Source organism: Silurus meridionalis, chromosome 27 (genome assembly GCF_014805685.1).
Source record: "Silurus meridionalis isolate SWU-2019-XX chromosome 27, ASM1480568v1, whole genome shotgun sequence".
NCBI classification, from domain to species: Eukaryota; Metazoa; Chordata; class Actinopteri; order Siluriformes; family Siluridae; genus Silurus; species Silurus meridionalis.
This window is the reverse complement of record NC_060910.1, coordinates 15311013-15332707: the sequence shown is the minus strand read 5'-3', so window position 1 is coordinate 15332707 and position 21695 is coordinate 15311013. Positions and strand designations below refer to the sequence as shown.

Sequence of the window (21695 nt, the reverse complement as noted above, 5' to 3'; positions counted from 1 at the left end):
CTTTTACTTCACTACATGTCAAAGTCAAATCTCATCTCATTTTTGCTCAATTCCATTTTGTGAAATAAGTAGTTTCTTTTTATTTATGAGGATAAATCACCAACCAATCAGGGTCCTGTTTTGAACTTGTTTTGATTGGCGCTTAGTGGTATCCACTTATCACCAACAGTTCAGCATCAGTTCAACAGCAAGCCGAACATTTTGAGAGGAATAAATGATGGAAGAAACTCCTGACTCGGACTTGAAACAGCGCCCCGTCGCCTTATTTGTGCAATTTTTTCCAAGTAGTTGAAAAGAAGGTTTTTGGGACAAAAACAATAATAGGATCCTTCAATCCAAAATAAATCATAGTACATTGGATACTTAAGTATACTTATGGGCAAATACTTTTGTACTTTTACTCAAGTATATGCTTTGTGTACTTCATCGGCCACTGACCATAGAAGTTTTGAGGACCCTGCGCAAAGGTTAGCACTCTAGGAACCAAGCAATTTTCTGAAATTTCTGAAGCACTTGTGGGACTGAATAATGTACTCCTGCATTCAATGTTCCAATGTGTAGTTTGTCTGTTCTTGGTTCAGGTTTGTCAATGTGTTACACCAGATTCCACACAAGGGTAAAGGATTCCCAGCAGACCCCTTTATTAAGAATTGCCCCAAACTTGAAAATACTCTGAGCATCCTCAAAAGGAGATTCCTTTCTGGTTTTAGGTACAATACCACACCTTTCAAGATTTCATTGATCCATTCAAAATGTAGAACATGTTGGTTTGGCAGGATGGTCAGCTTTTCAATATCATTATCTGCACACAAAAAAACTCGCCTCTTTTGGTATCAAACTGCCGAATCTGGCAACACAAGCATAAAATATTTAGATAAATAGATGAAGCTGGAGACAGGTTTAGATTTTGGATTTAGTTAAACTAATTTTATTATAGTCATTCTGCATGGACTAACATAGAATTTATGACTCATTCATCAGTAGAAGTAATCTTCCAGTACATCTGCTTAATGGATGTTTATCCCCTTAGAGCTCAAAGCTTTTTGGCAGTCACTGAGAGCAGAGTACACAGTGAGCAAGGTGGCAGTAGACGACCCAAAAAACAGCATCCATAAGTGCCAAGGAGCCTAGCGATTAAGATTAAGATGTTATCCGTCACACAATTTCGAACAAATGCAGTTATACGCAGGGTGTGATCTCGTGCCAGCATCTACAATGCAATTGAGAAAAAAAGATGTCTCTCCCACACAACACATGTACCAGTTGTAAATGAATATTAAGTGACGTGTGTTCAAAATGCACAAAAGCAGACCAGGTGGTACAGGCCATTGTTAGATGGCTCTGACATTTGCCTGGCAAAAAAAAGAGTCACCACATGGATCTAAGTAACCAAATAAGAGGCTTTCATTATATTCTTAGTGCTGTGATTAATACTGTAGGTTTGGGCTGCAGGTTATTTAACCATAACTGATGAGGTGAGTAGCTGTTTTTCTTAAACATTAATATCCTGGAAAAAATGTTTCAGAAGGGTCAAATTATTGGACTGCATCAAGCAGAAAACACAGCTTAGGTGAGTTTTGAAAATGCTATTAAATTGTGTTAGGAAGTACAGGGCATTATTATAACCAGGAAGGATAGTGGTGAACCATCACATTTGAGAAAGAAAGTCTCTGGAGTAACAGAAAAAGGTCATAAGTCTGATAAGTCCAGATTTTCCCAGGGTAAGAAGCAAGGCGGATTAAGTGACCCATTGCCTAAGAGCACCCATTGTGTCTACTTTGTGTGACCCATTGCCCAAGAGCACCCACTGTGTCTACTATAAGAGCCTGTGGGGGCAGCGTTATGATCTGAAGTTGTTTCAGTTGGTCAGGTCTAAGTTTCGCATCATGTGCCCAAAAATTTAGGTCAACTGACTACCAAACGACCAGGATTCACTGGGCTAAAATTGAGAAAGTGGCTCAGGGAGCATGAGGCATCATTTTCACACATGGATTGTCCACCACAGAGTCCATACCTCAACCCCATTGAGAATCTTTGGGATGCGTTGTAAACTTTACACAGCGGTCTTCAATCATAAATACAAGAATTTGGCGGGAAAAAAATTTATAAAACTCTGGACAAACCAATTTGGTGACATTGAGTTTTTCAAAATGACGCAATATACAATGCAAGCAAAAGGCGCTCTTGTGAATTATTAGGAGTGTGTGGCCAGGCAGGCAGTGTATTTAATCCCATTGAAGGTCGTGTGTTTGAAGTGAAGTCCTTCATATGATCGCCATGAAAAAAAACAAAAAACAAAAACAGTATCTAATAAGATTTTAGATTAGAATCTGGCCTATTAGTATCTGCTTTATATATTCTGTCACTAGAGACCACAAACTCATCTAAGTTGCTCAAAACATACACAAAACATCAAGAAGATTTCTAATAGCTCTTAAAAAAAAGGGTCTTTACACTCAATTTCATCCTTTACATGTCGGTATACAGTATGTTTCCCCCCTTAAAGTGGCACAGAACTATTCTAGGTTTTTATTTCATTTATTCCATATGATGAGATTGCACTCTTCAGCAGACCATATCAATGCAAATGAAATACACCGTTTTAAATAGATATTTAAACGCCGCCTAGCAACAGAACACGCATAGAGGTCAATATTTGTGAGATATTTGCACGTCCTTTATGTTGTATACACAGACCCGGAAAAGCCAAAATCACATGGCATTGAACAAATTGTTCCTCATTTGGCAACTATAAAGTAGGTGGTCCATCCAGCGAGGATCAAGGCACCAAATAGCACTGTGTAAGTGAACAGAACGAATCGCAGAAGGTCTCGGAAAGTCCGGAGAAAGCGGAGCGTCAGAGGTTCCGACTCGAGGTGAAGATCCATCTTCAGCTCGAAGGGACGGCAAGGTCCAGAGACCTGTTGGCATAAATATTTGTTCTTGGCATTAAACAGGACTTATGGTTTGATCTCAATAGAATAATGAACATCACATTATATGCTACTAGGGGTGTAACGGTACACATATCCGTACCAAATCGTTTCGGTACAGGACATTCGGTTCGGTTCTAAGTTTTTTTTTTTTACCAGCATGGATTTGTGTTGCACATTCCACTTCCTGTCAAACGTTTTTTCGACAATCTTGCTATATGGATTCTTCGTTTTTATGTCCATCTTTTACTTAAAAGGAGGAAATCCTGACAATTTTGCATATCGAGGGAGTGAATGAATGAAGGATGAAAGGTTAAAGTATGCAGAAATATGCAGAATAAGTAGAACACAATTTAAAAAATTTTTATATTAATTGTTAACACACACATATACACACATCTGAACTACCCAAATGGGGTCCAAAGAATGTAAACGATTAACAACATTCCTTTTTTAATAATTCAACTGAAATTTAATTTAATAGATTACTCGATTTAAATGATTTTTGGTTTATTAGAAATTGTTTTAAAAAAAAACATGAAACTGTTGCTGTTCGAAAACGGTAATCATAAACCGCGTTAATAAAAAAACAAGCAATTTTGTGTTTTGCATTGAAGGGATGCGTGACTTAAAAACTGAGATACGTACTGAATTTTGTGTACCGTTATGCCCCCTTATATTCAACCTACTTTAAACATATTAACATATAAACATAAACTGTATTTTATGGTGTTAACTTGAGCGACACTTTTGTCAAACCTGGAATATAAATGGGCTTAATACTGCACCTTTTTTTCATTGTGTAGTTAAAAAAAAAAAGGAGTACAAATTGTGCTAATAGAACCCAGTGATAAGGAACAGTACAGTTTAAGCAGAATACGTGAAAACATCAAGAAATCCTTCTTCGAAAAAGGATAAGAAATAGAAATAAAAAAAATGTATTGTTTATTAGAATGTATTCAAATACACATATTCCTTTCCACTACTACTATACACCATATAGTGAATATACTGTACTATACGTCATCTCTAGCACTCCTCAAGCATACGTTTAAATCTTTAAAGTGTCCATCTAAAGAGTTTCCTCTCAAATGTGATTATGGTTCAAGGAAGAGAAGAATGATAGACCAAGAAAAGCTAGTTAGACACTTAAACACCGTTTTGTTTATGATGTCGCAATATTCTGCTTTAAAAAAAAAAACACCCTGTAAAAACATACCTAATCAATCCTCATTAATCAGACGTTTTTGTTTCCTTCTAACTATAAAGTCGCCTGCTTACCTTGGAAGGGGCCGGTTGTTGCGTCTCAGAGAATCGGGGCAGAGGAAAGTGGTGGTTGCTGCGAGTCCTCTGGCTTTTATTTGTTCTGCTGGAAAGCTGCCGCTCCTCCTCATGCCACAGGAGTGGCCGAGAAGGAGGCAATCAAATTGATTACGAGAGGCAGGAAACCCTTGGGTCCGTGCTTAGGGGAGTTCGAGGAGCATTCAGCACCTGCTCCACGGGCGAGTTCCGGCCCGCCCCTCTCTCTTTCTGTCTTTTTCTCTCTCTCTACACCACACCACCACAACACAGTCAATACAACAAGGCTATTTTCATCTGGTGTTAATTACCTCAATTATCTTGTCCTAACATGACCTCAAACTCAATTTCAGCGGTTTTAATGGAAAAAATTTAGGAAATTCATTATTATTTCAATCGCACAAATCCCTATTGAACGCCTTGAACATTAATTATAGTGTCCACGTTCTTTTAGCGTAGTGCACAGATAATGGAAATACGAACTCCCGTGCTTTATGCCAGCACGCTCGAGAGCAACGCGGTCCAACCATTGATCAGTGTATCTCAGCTCGTGAGCTGTAAAGGGTTTTATCCGGAAAGACAGAGAACAAATGGCCCCTTAATTGAATCAGCTTCCTCCACGGTGAAGTCATGCTCCATTCCGGGGCCTCGTCTCCAGACACAGGCCCATTATCGCCGCTAATTGCCGCTCCTTTGCGCTCTCCAGCTACGTTTCAAGGCCTGCTGACTTACTGCGGGATTATATTTTCGGACAGCGAACGAGCGCTTGTTCTTATAATCGAACTAAAGGCTTTTATAATCCACTGCGTTTAACTGGACTCACTGTCCGAGTACATTACTGTCACAACTCGTTTATTTGGTCAGCAAACAAATCATAAGCGCATACATGCTGTACAACAACGAGATCTTGAAGCACACACACACACATACAGTACAGACCAAAAGTTTATATATATTATATATACAGTACAGACCAAAAGTTTGGACACACCTTCTCATTCAAAGAGTTTTCTTTATTTTCATGACTATGAAAATTGTAGATTCACACTGAAGGCATCAAAACTATGAATGAACACATGTGGAATTATTTACATAACAAAAAAGTGAACCGATAATATGTCACATTGTAGGTTCTTCAAAGTAGGCATTAAGAGAATGCCAAGAGTGTGCAAAGCAGTAATCTAAGCAAAAGGTGGCTACTTTGAAGAACCTACAATATGACATATTTTTAGTTGTTTCACACTTTTTTGTTATGTATATAATTCCACGTGTTAATTCATAGTTTTGATGCCTTCAGTGTGACTCTACAATTTTCATAGTCATGAAAATAAAGAAAACTCTTTGAATGAGAAGGTGTGTCCAAACTTTTGGTCTGTACTGTATATATAATATATATAAACTTTTGGTCTGTACTGTACATACACACATATTATACATATACACACACATAGAAGTATTAAAGTTTTCAGAAAAACTCTGTCAAAACATTTTGACTTTTCTTTTAATTTAAAGTAAAGTAAAAACAATTCAAAACATTTTCAGAATAAAGAAAAAAATGTTTTTAGAATAAAGTAAAATGTTTTTTGTCATAAAGTATTTTATGACAAAAGTCAAAATTTTGAGAATAAAGTCGTAGCAATACGAGTTTAAAATGTTACTGTATTTTGAGAAAGAAAAAAAAAATAAATAAAAATAATAATAACCAAAGAATAGCAAGAAACGTTTTGCTGTTTTGCATAAAATAAGGGATGTGAAGGATTTGGTTGAATCTTACTTTAGGTTTAGAATTCTACAAGTTATAGTTTAGAAGCGGTTCTGTAGGAAACTTCATTTCTGTCTAAATCTGACAGACATTGAGGAAATTGTTATTTTTCCGCAGTCTGAAGGATGTCGATGATCTTCGTGCTATTCGAAGAGAAGTTGTTGTTTCTCAAGAGACTAATGAGGACGATCAAAGAAACCTGAATGACCATGAAGTTGTTGGGCACCGGTGCGCATTATTTTCGTATTGCTACGACTTTATTCTTAAAATATTTCGATTATGTTCTTGTACTGCTACGACTTTCATCTCATAACCTTAGATTTGTTACATTTTTTTTACGTGCCACTAATACGCCATCATATATATATATACATATATACATATATATATATATATATATATATATATATATATATATATATATATATATACACACATATATATACATATATATATATATACAGTGGAACCCGGTTATCTCGCCCTCGGTTATCTCGACAACCCTATTAAGTCGACGTTTTTGAAGTGGAACCGCCAAATTCTCGCTTTTTCTATACATTTTTTATCGGTTATGTCGACTTTTTTTATGTCGCCGAACCCTGATATCTCAAGCACAAGGGGGGAAAAATTTGCCATTTAACGTCAGTTATCTCGGTGCAGCCGCAGAAGAACTCGCGGAAGTGGCGGAAAAATCAAGGCTTACAGCTGCTACAGGTGTTGTATTGTATACTGGTGAATCTCTGCTGTTAGTTAGTGCACATATGCCTTTTGTTGTTAAATGTTATGCGATGAACGGGAGGCGAAAGCTGCGCTTGGCGGTGCGGAACGTGTGATGACCATCCAAAATCATAGAATGAACACCGGCAGGATCGGGGGGAATCCGCGATGCGTTTTGGGAAGAAAAGAGCAGCCGTTGAGAGAGTGCGGTGGGAAGGCACGTGCGGAATACGCATGCGCGATAACAACGACCGCCGTGAACCAACATATACCAACAATAACGGACAGTGAGAGTTTGGAAGTTTAAATAGGAGCTGGTGATGATGATAAACGAGCACCATATTTGCGCGATTGAAGCCGGGAGCTTCAGAGAAAGCGACCAAGAAAGCACCTGCCACGCGAAGGGGCGAAGGGGCGTGGCAGGTGGATTCTGACAGATAAACATGTACTGTATGTATTTTTATAGCATGCCTTCATCAAACAAATCGCGGCAACGCTGTTGTGTAAAAAAACCGTTCAAAAACACGTGCATGCACATTCTCATTTATTAACGCACATCATGTACATAAAGAAATTTCAAGCACGTCAATATATTGCCGCCATATTGATTTTCGTTTATCTCAATCATCGGTTACCTCGATGCTTTTTGGCGACCCCCTAGGACATCGACATAACCGGGTTCCACACACACACACACACACACACACACACACACACACACACACACACACACACACACTATATTGCCAAAAGTTTGTGGACACCCGATCATAAGTATGGTGTGTTTTTTGAGCATCGCATTTCACATTTAGTACCAATTTGCTCTTATTATTCCCTCCACTCTTCTGTGAAGACTTTACACTAAATTTTGGAGTGTTGGAGGTTCATCAGCCATAAGGGCAGTTGGGTACAGTCTGGGGTGCAGTCATTGTTCCAATTCATCCCAAAGGTGTTCAGTAGGGATGAAATCAGGGCTCTAAAGCACAACATAGAAGATCTTCTCTCCAAACCATGTAAAGCATATCTTCATGGAGCTCGCTTTGTTCACAGGCGCATTGCCATGCTGGAACAGGTTTCGGTTTCGAAGTTCAAGTGAATTTTATTTAAAGAAGAACCACATATAGCAGGAAAGGTCAGGTGACCCACTACTTTGGGCAATATAGTGCATATATATATATATATATATATATATATATATATATATATATATATATATATATATATATATATATATATTTTTTTTTTTGTATCAGTTATCAGCCTGCATCCATATATTCTCAACAAAAATTCCTTTTATTCCGGATCAGATCGCAGGATCCACCTACAGGAATGTTTTCCACATGAACAAACTTCTGAGATCAGAACTGAACTGGAAACTTCTCACAGCTTTGTTCTATTTTATGTAACTGTGCACTTCCTTTTCTTCTCAGAACAGTTCACACAGAAGGAAAAAAGCGGGAAAAAAAAAAAAAATACACAGAAACGAGTGTCGCACTTAGTCATCGAAACATTATTGCAATTTCATTCTATAAGGGCGCACTGGGAATTGCAGTTGGCAGAAAAGGGAGTTTATTTAAAAGACAAGAAGGTCTGCACGTTACATTCGCACGTCTCGAAACGGCTCATCGGGACGTGTTCAGGGTGTTGGTTCGGCGGGACGGTCCATCAGAGATTTGATCCAGCTGGTGCCGTTGATGAGTTTGGTGGTGGCGATGATGTACTCCGTCCCGCCGTCCTCCATCTGGGACAGAAAGCGGAGCGCAGCGATTTCGGCGTACGTCACCCCCCCGAGAAAGAACACCAGCGTCGTCCGGTTCTCGCCCTGCTGACCTGCAAGGCCAAATTTCACACGTTTACTTTTGACTCTTCAATCCTTGTTTTCCGTATCTGGTTTTTGCATCATGGTACAATTTTGTGAGAGGACTGAAGTCTCACAAGCATTGAATGAACCCAACACAGAGACTACCGACTGTACACCCGACTGTACAACGAGCATTGGGTTTTTTGGGGGTTTTGTTTTAATTAGCACCTTGCTGCCAACAGTACAGGGCAAGTTCCTACATGCACGCTTCATAACAACACTCCTAATAACATGAAAATGAAAGCCACGAATGGCCTTCAACCTACTATATTATGGAAGGCCTGTAAGGTTTAAACATCCTTTCCATGCGTCAAGTCTCTCAGGTGCGAATAAACACAAAACGCGTGAAAGACAAAAGCGCCTCTTATCTTTCGGCCACCGGGTGTCGGCCGCGTTAGCTCAATGCCTGCTGTGATTAATCTGTGACAGAGCGTCGTTTTAAAACCAACACAGAGACGAATACACGTGCAGTTAGCACACTGAGCTTCTTTTGTTTCGGAAATCATTAGTTCCACTCACACACAGATTTGTAGGTAGGCTTTGTCCATGTTCAAAGCATGAATGGACACAAGGTTTGACGTTATTTAATCCACAGGATACAACATCAGATTGAAAAATCTTGGAAAAATCCGGAAAACTGATAATCCTACTCCTGTGCCTGGACCAATATCAATTAGAATCAGAATCTTTTATTGGTCAAATTGTCGGGTTGCAGTTGCTCACAGTAAAATGCAAGCAAAGATTAAGATAAAATAAAATAGTTCTGTATTTATCTATTAATGCTTCTTGTATTCTTGCAATATTCGGCTTAACTACAGAATTCTGTTGAGTCAATAATACAAAAAAAATACTAATTTCAACCTTAATAATCAGGCAATCATGTTATTTCAAAATGTAATTTTTGCTGTTTGACCTTGCTGTTATTTTTTTTCCTCTTTTTATTTTTTTTTATGCATAAAATGCTAATACAGTATAGAGTGTGCATTACAATGTATAATAATGGTACAGGGGGGTGGGGAGCTCTGTTAAATGTTTTGTTCCTTTTTTTTGTTCCTTTATTATCGTTAATAATAATAATAATAATAATAATAATAATAATAATAATAATAATAATGTAATAAAATGTAAAATATCAATAAAAAGACTTTGAACAAAAAAATAAGTCAAATAAAATATACATATTAAGTTATATAAGAAGTACAGAGGTGGAAAGTAACAAATTACTTTTATTCATGTAAAAGTAGTAATTTTATTTCCTGTACTTCTACTTTTTAAGTAGTTTTTAAAATGTGTAATTTTACTTTTACTCAAGTATGGGTTTTTTTTATTCTATTTAACTACATCTTAAACCATATCAGTTACCGAGTAAAAAAAAAAAAAAAGTAAAATAAATAAAATAAAATAAAAAAATAGCGCAAGGAAAAAATGTAAATAAAAACCTCTGTCCCGAAAACTACTGCCCCGATTGATTGGCTTAGAACAAAAGCACTAAACTAAATAGAGAAAGATTATTATTATTTAAAAAATGTAAGTAAAAATTTTAAGTTTAAAAAATTAAGTGGTTATTTAATGTTCTGATACTGTGTTTGGTTGAAAGTAAAGTTCCATGGAAGTGCAATTTTTATTTTTTTATTTATATATATATATATATATATATATATATATATATATATATATATATATATATATATATATATATAAAATTCTAATTTTGTACTGATTTTGTAATGAAGTTTTAAAATAGAATAAAATATTTATTTGAGAACTAATCAGAGCCAATAAGTTAAAGTAAAACGTTTTTATTATCACTGTTCAGTTTTCATTGAATGACATTTTTTCTAATTTTGTAAACATTAGTTATCGGGAGAACTGGATTAGGTGTTGGGGACACTACCACTGATTGGCCATCTATTATTAGTACCAGCCCACTAATTAAATTGGCTAGAACCGGCGCTGTTGACTGATTTCTCTATACCGATAGATAGGTTTGAACATACTTGCCGATAACTGATTAATCAAGCAATAGTTAAAAAAAAATTTTATACTGGTTAAAAAAAAAAAAAAAAAAAACCCACAAACATTACAATCAATGTAAAATAGTACATAGAACACAAAAAGACAAACAACAAAAAAAAAAAAACAGTACTAAATCATGAAAATGTGGTAAATTAAATATATATGAATATATAATTATATTAATAAATATTAAGTTAAAGATTCAGTAATTCGCCTCTAGAGGCAGCTCCCGTACTATATAACGCAACCCGGAAAAACTATCGGTATGTTTTTCTGCCGATAGAACCAGCAATCAACTATCGGTACCGATTAATCACCAAATCTGATGAATCAGTCTCTATAATTGGCGTTATAAAATACTGCTCCCTTGTTTATGTGTGTGTTTTGCTCCTTCATTAATACCTCCTGAGAATTCCTTGATCCTCCTGCTCCAGAATTACTTCATTACAACTACATTTAATGGCTTTCTATGAGGGGTTTCTACTCATTTATGCAGTCATATGAACCTAATTTGGTTAAAAAAATAATATTAATAAAAATATTTTTTAGCATCTACTTACGTTTCTTATGGAGACCAGGTGGAAGCTGCTGCCTCTCCTCGAAGTGTGGCCCAGGCAGCATTTTCAACACTTCCTCAATGCTCCTCCAGCCCGGCCGAGCCAGAACCTGCGTGAGCCTCACGCTAAGAGGAGCGTAACCGCTGTACACATACGAGATGTCGTTGGGATTCTGATGGGATACATACAGTACAGATCATCAATGGGAATTACAAGAGTGACTTGGACAAAAATACTGAGACACCTGAATCTCAGATATTTATGGTTCTTCCTGAGGCTGTTACCAAAAAAATTAAGGCAAAAAACTGTAGCATATGTTAGGGTGCGTTTTAAACTAGCAACCCTACTGAACACCTTCGGGATGAAGTGAATCTCTGAAGGCACCTCAGGGCTCCTCACTTCTCCAAAAAATCGCCGATGTTTTTTACAACAGTCTGGCAATATGGATTCCTTTGAGTTTTACGTATAATGTGAAGAACTTTCTCCTTAAAGGAGAAAATCCTAAAAATATTCTGCATATCGAGGATGTGAATGAAGAATGGGAGCAATGAATTCGTTTATTAATAAATAAATAACTGAACGCATAAAAACTGTTGTGTGCTTCTTAAACGCAGGCGTTTGTTAAAACTATGCTGAAAAAAGTATAACAGACAAGTAGAACATATCTTTAAAAAATTATATATGTACCCGCAAACACACATTAATATACACACACACATCTGTATTACCCAAATAAGGTCTAACCAATGTAAACTATTTAATACAATTCTTTCGATTTATTCAATTTTATTTAGGCTACAAATACTTTTTAAGTGCAGAAATAAGCGATCGGATGAGATTTCGGAACGGAATAAATCACTTTTACATTCATTCCTATGGGGAAAATCAGTTCGAACATATGAGCAAATGGACACACAAGCAATTTTCGAATTATGCTCGTACAACAGGGTTCCACTGTATATAAATATAAAAACTTAAACTGTTGATACTCACAAATGTTAAAAATAGCAATAAACAAAATTTAACCGAACCGTGAATTTTGTGTACCATTGCACCCGTAGTGAAAGATAGTAAATCTGTGTATCAACTAACACTATGGACTACGGACGTACCATTCTTTAAAAGGGGACCTATGGCATTTGGCAGACGATCTTATACAGAGCAACTTACATTCATTTCATTCATACAACTGAAAAGATACAGGGTTAAGGGCCTTGCTCAGAGGCCTAGTTTAATGTGGCTGGGATTTGAACTCAACCTCCAATGCCTTAACCAGTAAGTTAGCACTTGTTAATGGATTTCAGCTTCTCAGCTCTCACGAACCTGTTCGTTTGCGTCCTCCATCCAGAGCTTGAGCGTTTTCCGGATGGTGGGATAGTTGTTCCTTGTGGTGGTCTGCGGCTTGAGTAAACCGACCTTCTCCAAGTTGTTGAGGGTAAGAATGTGCTCGTATCCATACGTCTGCACGTACAACGATTAGAATACAGATGTTCATAAATCTAATACTGCACACTATAAGGGTCATACTGTAGAAAAACGTAGGTTGTACCTGCAGGATCTCTCTCTTGTAGAAATCAAGAACTTTCTGCTTCAGGCCATTATTGCAGACAGACTGCATGCAGACCAGCCGGAGGATCTTGAGCAGCGGATCCTTCTGTGCTATGCAGTCCTCTATATAAGTGTTAATCTGGACAGGGAAAATAAATAAATAAAAAGACGCTGATTACTTGTGTTTCGAGACAAATTAGGGGACTGTTTTGCAAACATGATAAAATGATGTATAAATTGTATATAGGGTTGTAAAAACTTCAAGACTGGAAATTTTCCATGGGAAGTAACTGGAATTAACGAGAATAAACAGGGAATTTACGACATTACAGGGTGGCCTGTAACAGGGAACTTAAATGTAGTTGAAAAGGAAAAATCTCGCAGGATAATTTGGTTAAAACCAGATTGAATGCGATTTTGTGTGCACGTTCATCAATCACACTTTCTGCAGTGCCACTGAGGCCACGCCCCCAATATGCACCGTGCATCCCACCATAACACATATCATTTCTTGAATCCTGCACGTTGAAATATATGTCCATCTCGGCGAGTATTCACGGCAAACTATTATTCTTTTTTTGTTTTAGTTTGACCAAACTCAATGTTTTATTTATGTTTGTACATAATACAGTTTCTATCAATTTTCAAAGTGTTTTGTGATTAATTTCCAGAATTTCTTGTAAGTTTTCAACTTCGATTGAAATTTTTTCCAAATTCCCCAGATGACGTTCCCATGGAAAGTTCCCGGAAAAGTACCGGACAATATTTCCGCTCCGTTTGCAACCCTACTTGTGTACTTGTGTACCTTGTCTGTATCCACGCCAGTCATAAACTCTTGCTCCACTGTCAAGCTGTCAAAAAAGACTTCGGAGGCTGAAATGGGGAACAGATTTAAATGGTTTTAATGAAGACTGCGACATCATGCATTTATTTTCCATGTAAGATTATACATCCTAGCTAGAAGTTCACTTTTAAACTTCCTGTCAGCTTGAGGTCATCGGATTTTCATGCGTCGTGTCACGTCAAGTGTCTCGAATCATTTTTCCACACTGTCCCTGGTTCCAGAGTGGCACAAAATCCCGTCTCAATTCATAAAAAAATCTAGTGCAAGTTTATTAGTGATCTTGAAATCAAGCCAAATGTTGCATGATGTCATGCCGGCTTTCGGACAACATGCGAACGCTAACAATAAAAAAACGGATCTACGCAGCCGACGATCCTCGCATAACTAAATGTAAAGAAACTGACTTAGCATTTGCAACGTTAATAGCTTGAAGAACAATTCTTTTAGAGCAGCAATTACAGATTTATGGATTAATGATGAAATGCTGTTTCTAAAAACTGAAAAAAATTTGAATATTTTCTCAGAGGATCAACCGGAACATTTTACAATTTAGTTTAATAATCTATATCGATGTGAACGTCCTCCTCTCTCTGAGTTTTTTATTTTCTTTTTAAATTTTTTTGTTTTGTGGATTTAGTGTCTCTGTCACTGAACACTTTCAAAGTTACTTCTTCGATTTAAAAACAAAAACAACAACAACAAAAAGAATGGTGAAAAAGTTTAAACACACTGGTGATGTCTTTGATGAGCTCCGCAATAGACGTGTGATTGGCCAGCGAGGTGCGAGCAGCCTGCATGTGGGGCAGCTGGGATACAAACTGTTTGATCTCTCCTACGGTCTTTGCGTTGTGACGCTCCTAAAACAGACAAATCCAGCAGACAATAAAAAGGTGTACACAATAATATAATCAATACTTATTGGGGAAAAGGTTAAATAAATCAGACACATGCTGTATGCCTCATTCCATTCCACAGTCAGTCCACGTTTCCTCTTATGAGAACCTCCACTCTTCTGGGAAGATGCTCCACTAGATTTTATAGTGTGCTTTTAGAGATTTGTGTGGAGTTCTAAGTAAAGATTTGAGTGGAGATTAATTTGTGTGGAGATAGAGTCGAGTGAAGATTGATTTGTGTGGAGATTGATTTGTGTGGAGATTTGATCCAGCCACAAGGGTGTTGGTGAAGTCTGGTACTGATGTAGGTGAGGTGAAGAGGAATGCTGGGACAAGTTTGGACCTCATAGTTCAAGTGAAGGGAAAAGTTCAAAACAACAAAAAAACCTATTGGGACATAAAAATCAGGTGTCCCAGTACTTTTGTCAATGAAAATGCAAAGCTAAAGCATCTCAGATAAATTGAAATTACCAAATTAGTGCAGAAAATCCATCTCCAATGCGACTGACATGGGAGATGTCCAATCTCAAGATAAAAAAAAAAAAAATCAAGATATTATTCGTATTATTATTATTATTATTATTATTATTATTATTATATCTTTCCCCCAAAAGAAACCCTTTATATCACTGAGTTCAAATGTTTATGCCTGTTTGCTCAAACATTTGTTCTGCACCTCTGCAAATCGATTTAATTTCATCAAGAATTGAACAGCTAATAGAATTGAGCTTTAAACCCTTTGGAAGCTGCTCTGGTGCCAGCTTCGGGTTTAAGAGACGCGTTTTAAGCGCGTTGAAAAGGTTCGCCCCAAACCTCGAACGCGGCGGAGATGATCTTGGCCTTCTTGCTGAGCGCTGCTCCGACAGCGTTGAAGTTCTTGTCACGGATCTCGGCGTACAGCTCTTCGGCAGAGTTGAGCTGCAGCTTTTTGGGATCAGTGGGCAGATCTTTACCTCCTTCACCAGTCTTCTTCTGTGCAAACTTCTCTGGAGGAAGCTTCACGTGACCTGTAGAAACAATGGCAGTCTTTTTTATAAGCGCTCGCGCATATTGCGTTTGATCGGTAGTAGGTCACATTACCATGACACCCCCAATTCGGGTCAATTCTGACCTGAAAGAAGTTACATTAGTTTATTATTTTTACTGGCCATTTTAGAGAAAGTGGAAAGAATCGTTCTAACTAAGGGGTGATCCCGAATGCACAGACGATTCAACTGGGCAAGACTCTGGACACACTTTTCCATTCTGGAAACTAATCCATTCCAAATAGGGAAGGCTGGAAAGATGGGAAAATCCATTGGGAAAATCATCATGTCATATTTTTTCCTTCTGATGGATAGATGGATGGATGAATATTATTTCTATAATATATTTAGACCATGATGTACCATTCGTGATGCCATAGATCTCATCGATGAGCCCTTCGTACGTGAGCTGTGTCGCTAACGGCGTGAGCAGGTCCACATTCCGGTCCAATAACAAAAGCGTGTCGAACACGGGCAGGATTTGATTCTGACTGCCGGCGAACTCCCTTTTCATCCGCAGCATCATGTTGGCTACGTGCTACAGGGAAAAAGAAAAGAAAATGTGGATCGGATTGTTGGAAACGGCTCCAAACACATCCAACGGTCTCCTAAAATGTATTAAAAATGTGATAAAATGTATCACTGATATAAACAGACATCTGAACAGATCTATAGGGCGCAGACACTGGGATGAGCGACTCACCCTGGCACATTCTCCTTTGCCAAAGATCTGAGGGATGGTACCATAGAGTGCCTGCATGGTCATTAAACCTTTAGCAGTGTGATAAAGACTCGTCTGGTCATTCTCAAGACAACACTCCTGCAGAAAACAAAAACGAACATGGCAAACGAGATGAACTTCAAATCGATAACGCTGTTATCTAAACATAAACCTGTAATGACACCATAATAGCGGAAGTATTTCCTGCATTAAGCGTTTTTAGCATTACTGAAGCTAAAGCATGTGAATGAGCGCAAATGAACTTCGTTACTAGTAAATTCGATAAAAGTGATATTTTCTTCTATACATTTTAAATCCCGCCCCTCTCTGAGACCGAAAGGGTCTCGAATTGCGCAGTCAGCAGAATATTTGGTTTTACTTGATCGACAATTACTTCAATTCTATTCGTCCACTGAACAGTAGGTTCTTCTACTTTGTGGCATGTAATTTTATTTGCTTACTGAAGATCCCTTTTTGAAAGATTGCTTTACTATGTGTTTTTTTTTTTTTTTACCCGACTTGTTTGATCTTTGTTTCATTTTGGCGTGTTGAAGAGGATGTTGTGTTGATGGTTAATGCAGTGTACAATCTGATTCGTATTTGAGGAAAAAAAAAGAAAAAAAAGTCACAAATCAAATACTGTTCAAATCAGATACTCGAAGACTTACTCAAGTCATACTGGAATTGGTGACTTGTATTGGAGTCAATACTTTCACTCAAATATGATCTTCGGGTACACATTACACCTTTGACTATCACACAAGTAAAACTAAAAAGCTCCAACATCTGCTAAATGTATTATGGGGGAATGAATCTATTTTTTAACACCTTTGATCAGTTACCCTCCCCTGCCTCTATCCAGTCCCCCTGCTGCAACCCCCCTTCTCTGCTTCCACAGCAAGCTGCTCCAGCTGCACCTCTCTCTGCACTGCTATCAGCTCACAGCCTACACACCTAAAATGAATTACAATAACTTGAGGAAAAATATTTTCATTTGCATCTCGTGTTTCACAGTGGCTTAGTGTTTTTGATGGTATCATGAGTCTGCAACCTAGAAGACCACCTGTGTTGATTTATTCATTGATGGAGCACTTTTGTAAGTCAATCTGGATAACGGCATCTGCTAAATACCATAAATGTAAATGGAAAGGTAGGAGGTTTTTTGGAAAAACAAGAACAAAACAAACGTAATTCGTTACTGCACTCAAGTACCTTTTTCCCGTATCTGTACTTTACTGAAGTATCTCCATTTGAGGAGACTTGAACTTCAATATATTTCAGAGTAAAATAGCTTACTTTTTACTCAACTACATTTTGCTACCTTTTTTATTTCGGCGCGGATAAAAACATAGCTGGCCCACCAATCAGGGTCGAGCACGTGTCGTTTTGAACTTGTTTTGATTGGCGCTTGGTGGTACATACAGTTCAGTGTCAGTTTAACAGCAAGCAAAACATTTAAAGAGGAATAAATGATGGTGGAAACTCCTGACTCGAAATCACCCATTGCTTTAAATGCACGATTTTCCTTTTAGGTTTTGGGCTCATGATAATTTGAATAGATTTCAATCAGTGTTTGAGTCATTAATATCATTCTAATTATGAGTCTTTTCATATAAACTGGGTTGATTAAGCAAAACGTCTTGTAATAAAAATAATAATAGGAACACTATAGCCGTAATAAATCATAGTACTTTGGATACTTAAGTACATTTGAAGCCGAATATTTTTGTACATTTACCCAATTGATAGATTAAAGGGACACTTACTTTCCTGGAATCATATTTTAGGGTACGTCCACCATGGAAGAGCTTGTGAGAGCTTATGTTTCATACACTTGTCTATTGTAATTGGCCCATCCAATTGGGCAAACTAGGCCAGACTCCTCGACTTACCCTGAACGCACTTTCGGACTCCATAGAGAGCAGGTCTCCGTCGTAGGGGATGAGATCCAGGATGTACTCGTCTATATTGGTAAAGGAGTTGAGGACACCTTGCTCCTTCAGCCGCTGCTCACAGAGCAGACTGCGCCGGGGGACGAACAGGATGTGGAACTCGCGTTGTGGCTGTAGCTTGTCCTCGCTGTATCACAGGCACACGTGTGTAAAGGAGTTTGCATTGGATCAACGAGCGAGCCATCAAACCAGAAAGAGAAAGACTAACCTCATTACATTCTCCGCGACGATGTCCATCAACTCCAGCTTTGGACGCACGAAGAAGATAATGTTCTTGACATCAGCCGGCGGCACGCGCCCTGCTTTGAGCGTAAACATCTTTTCCACTTCATGTTCCTGAAAAAGAAAAAAACTAAATCCTGAACCTGTACGACCACCACGATGATATTTTCTTTCTATAGACTTGTTTGGGTCTGACTCCCCCACACCCCATTAGGAGGACAGAAAACACCAAAAAGGTTCATGCCAGTGACACTCCATGATCAGAATTACTTCAACCAAGGAGCTGAGGATGAACTGGACCTTCAGCCTTTAAACATCTGAATGCAAGACCCCAGTGCTTAAAAACTTAATGGCGACCAGAAACAGAGTATCTTCTTTCTAAAAGATACTAGACTGACTAGACTTTCTTGTACGTCCTGAGGTAAAAAAATAATAATAATAAATAAATAAATAAATAGAAAAACATTCCATTTACTCACAAACTCTGATAAGCGAAGGTTATGGGTTCGAATTCCAGCTCCAGCAAGCTACCAGTAAGGTATCTTTACTTTAACTCAAGTATGATTTGACAATCAGACACATCAAATTAAAAAGCCCTGGGCCCAGAAGCGTCAAATCTTCATAGTTTCTGCAAAGAAAATGCTTGAAGAAAACGGCTAAATCTTCGAAATGTATGGATTCTCTGCATAATGGAGAGTCTGTTACCCTAAACTACACAATTTACAACATACAAATCATTATCATTTTATTACATACAATTATTTCTTTATGAAGGTATGATTAAGGAACCAGTATGATTCAAAGTCTCTCGCATACCCATTAATAATTAGTTTATGGCCATAAATATAATTATAATGAATGGCCATTCAGAGCCACCCAGATGATGATAAGTTCTCTTTTGGATTCTGGTTTCTCTCAAGGGCCCTTGAGCAAGGCCCTGAATCCACCATCGCTCAATTGTATCCAGTAACTGAGGTAACCGTAAGTCGCTCTGGATAAGATACGCCCAATGTAAATCGTTTCCTTACCTTCAATAATGAATACTGAGCTATTAATCCAAATGGTCCAGTCAGGTACTCGTCCCATACGATGGCCTACAGAGAAAACAGGTCACGGTTTTTACTCATCGACGAAGCAAACCCTTTTAGATGTAGATTACACAAATGATATCTAGGAGTTCTTTATAAAATGCCTGGTTTCATCTGATTATTATAATACACTAATGTAAGTTGGATTTTAGTGACTTTATAGCATGGTTGCTGGTGCCAGAAGGGCCACGAGTATAACTTCCTATTAGTTTTTTGTTTGTTTGTTTGTTTTCGCTCGATTTTATAGGGCGATAGCTCCGAAAACATACCCGTGTCCTTCACTTATATCTCAAAGTGTGATATTGACAAAAAATTTAATCTAAAAAAAAAAAAACTTTCGATGCCAAGTTGATGATATTTTGCTGAGTAAGATTAATAAAATTGGTTTAGCTTTAAGAATATTTAAATAATTAGAGTAATATTAAAATATCTGAATAAGACAGTTTTGCTGTTATTAAGCAAATGAGTACTTTATTGATAATATAGTTTAATAGCTGATTTGAATTGAAGGAAACTGATCAACTATAATGAAATGATATAAACATACACATTTTCTGCCCCCATATCTTTATTCCAAATGCATTTTAAATCGAATGAATCGCGCAGTGAAATGGGCACGATTCTAACCTACTTAGACGATTTTTCACGTAATGTATTCGTTAATGTAGGTTGTGTTTTGCCTGAATATACTCCAGAACGTCAAATCACAAATCGTTCAAACAACAATTAAGATATTATCGTAGACAATAGATATCGTATAGCCCTAATCTCAATTGAGGAAAAATGGGGAAAAACGTTCCATTAAAACACATTAAATTTGTAAAAGCAGCCAATTTTATTTGCATTTAATTGTAGACGTTTTATCCTCAGCTGAGACGCAGGAAAACACCTCATCTACATCGACATTTGTAGAATAATCTACTTAAAGGAGAAGAAAAACTCAGATTTATTGCTTTTTTTTAGGAATTAAATATCAAAGTGTAAAAAAAATAGATAGCACTTGTTTTTTCCCTTCATATCCATATGTCCGACTCGCCACCTGAGGCAAACGTCTCTCTGGGAATTTAAATTCAGGCCTTGCTGTCTGTAGTTTAAATTATTAGTAGTAGTGATAGTAGTGGTGATTATAAGGAGCATTAACAGTAGTAATAAAAGTGATTTAGCAGTAGTGGTAGAAGTATTAATATTAAAACTAATTGTAGTAGTAATGATTTTAGTGATAATCTTAGAAGTGATGGTAGAAGTAGTATTAGTGATTTTTAGTGTAAATATTAGTAGTAGTACTGATTTTAGTAGTGATTTAGTGGTGGTATACGTAGTAGTAGTATTGATTTTAATGGTAATATTGGTATTGGTTTAGTGGTGGTATTAGTAGTATTGATTCTAGTGTTAAAAGTAGTGATTTAGAGGTGGTACACGTAGCAGTAATAATTTTAGTGCTAATAGTAGTGATTTAGTGTGTGGTATAAGTAGTAGTAGTATTGATTTTAATGGAAATTTTAGTATTGGTTTAGTGGTGGTATAAGTAGTAGTAGTATTGATTTTAGTGCTAATAGTAGTGATTTAGAGATGGTACAAGTAGTGGTATTAGTAGTATTGATTTTAATGGTATTATTGGTATTAGTTTAGTGGTGGTATAAGTAGTAATAGTATTTATTTTAGTGCTAATAGTAGAGATTTAGAGATGGTATTAGTAGTATATTGATTTTAGTGCTAATATTAGCAGTGATTTAGTGGTGGTATATGTATTAGTAGTAATAGTATTTATTTTAGTGCTAATAATAGTGATTTAGTAGTGGTATAAGTAGTAGTATTGATTTTAATGGTAATATTAGTAGTGATGTAATGGTAGTAGAAGTAGAAGTAATAGCAATAATAGTAGTGATTGGCGGAACTGTAATAAAAGCCATAGACTCTGCTCTACATTCTCTTTCCTACGCTGTTTATTAAATGATGAAAAACACTATATACTGTTAATAAGCCAAATAAACACTCACATTATTTAAATCTACTAAGAGACCTACAGGAAGTGAACACTGCCCGGAGAGACAGTGACACACTGATTACACTGATACTGTACAATATCTACATACACACATATAATAACACACAAGGAAAAACGAACCTTGCTTCCTGCACATTTATCCAGAAACTCGCGCAGTTCCTTCCTTGCAGCTTCTCTCAAAATATTGAGATTGACGCGGCCATAAGATAAGTGGGAAGCCATGTTTACACGTTAATCATGTGACACAGCCAC

The 21695-nt window shown here is 37.2% G+C and overlaps 1 protein-coding gene and 1 long non-coding RNA gene across 2 annotated transcripts; both read right to left on the bottom strand.

Moving 5' to 3' along the window:
* Nucleotides 1-2086: 2086 nt before the first annotated feature.
* Nucleotides 2087-5217, bottom strand: LOC124380363. Its single transcript, XR_006924668.1, has 2 exons — nt 4215-5217; nt 2087-2921 (listed from the first exon to the last, which is right to left on the bottom strand). It is a non-coding gene; the product is annotated as an uncharacterized LOC124380363 (long non-coding RNA).
* A 2768-nt stretch (nt 5218-7985) lies between these two features.
* Nucleotides 7986-21695, bottom strand: vps33a (VPS33A core subunit of CORVET and HOPS complexes). The gene is made up of 13 exons (XM_046842449.1): nt 21564-21695; nt 19379-19444; nt 18337-18464; nt 18069-18255; nt 16159-16275; nt 15819-15993; nt 15244-15437; nt 14268-14394; nt 13499-13566; nt 12695-12832; nt 12469-12606; nt 11149-11317; nt 7986-8541 (listed from the first exon to the last, which is right to left on the bottom strand). The coding sequence occupies exons 1-13, from the start codon at nt 21663-21665 to the stop codon at nt 8348-8350; spliced, it is 1803 nt and encodes a 600-aa protein (XP_046698405.1). The 5' UTR covers nt 21666-21695; the 3' UTR covers nt 7986-8347.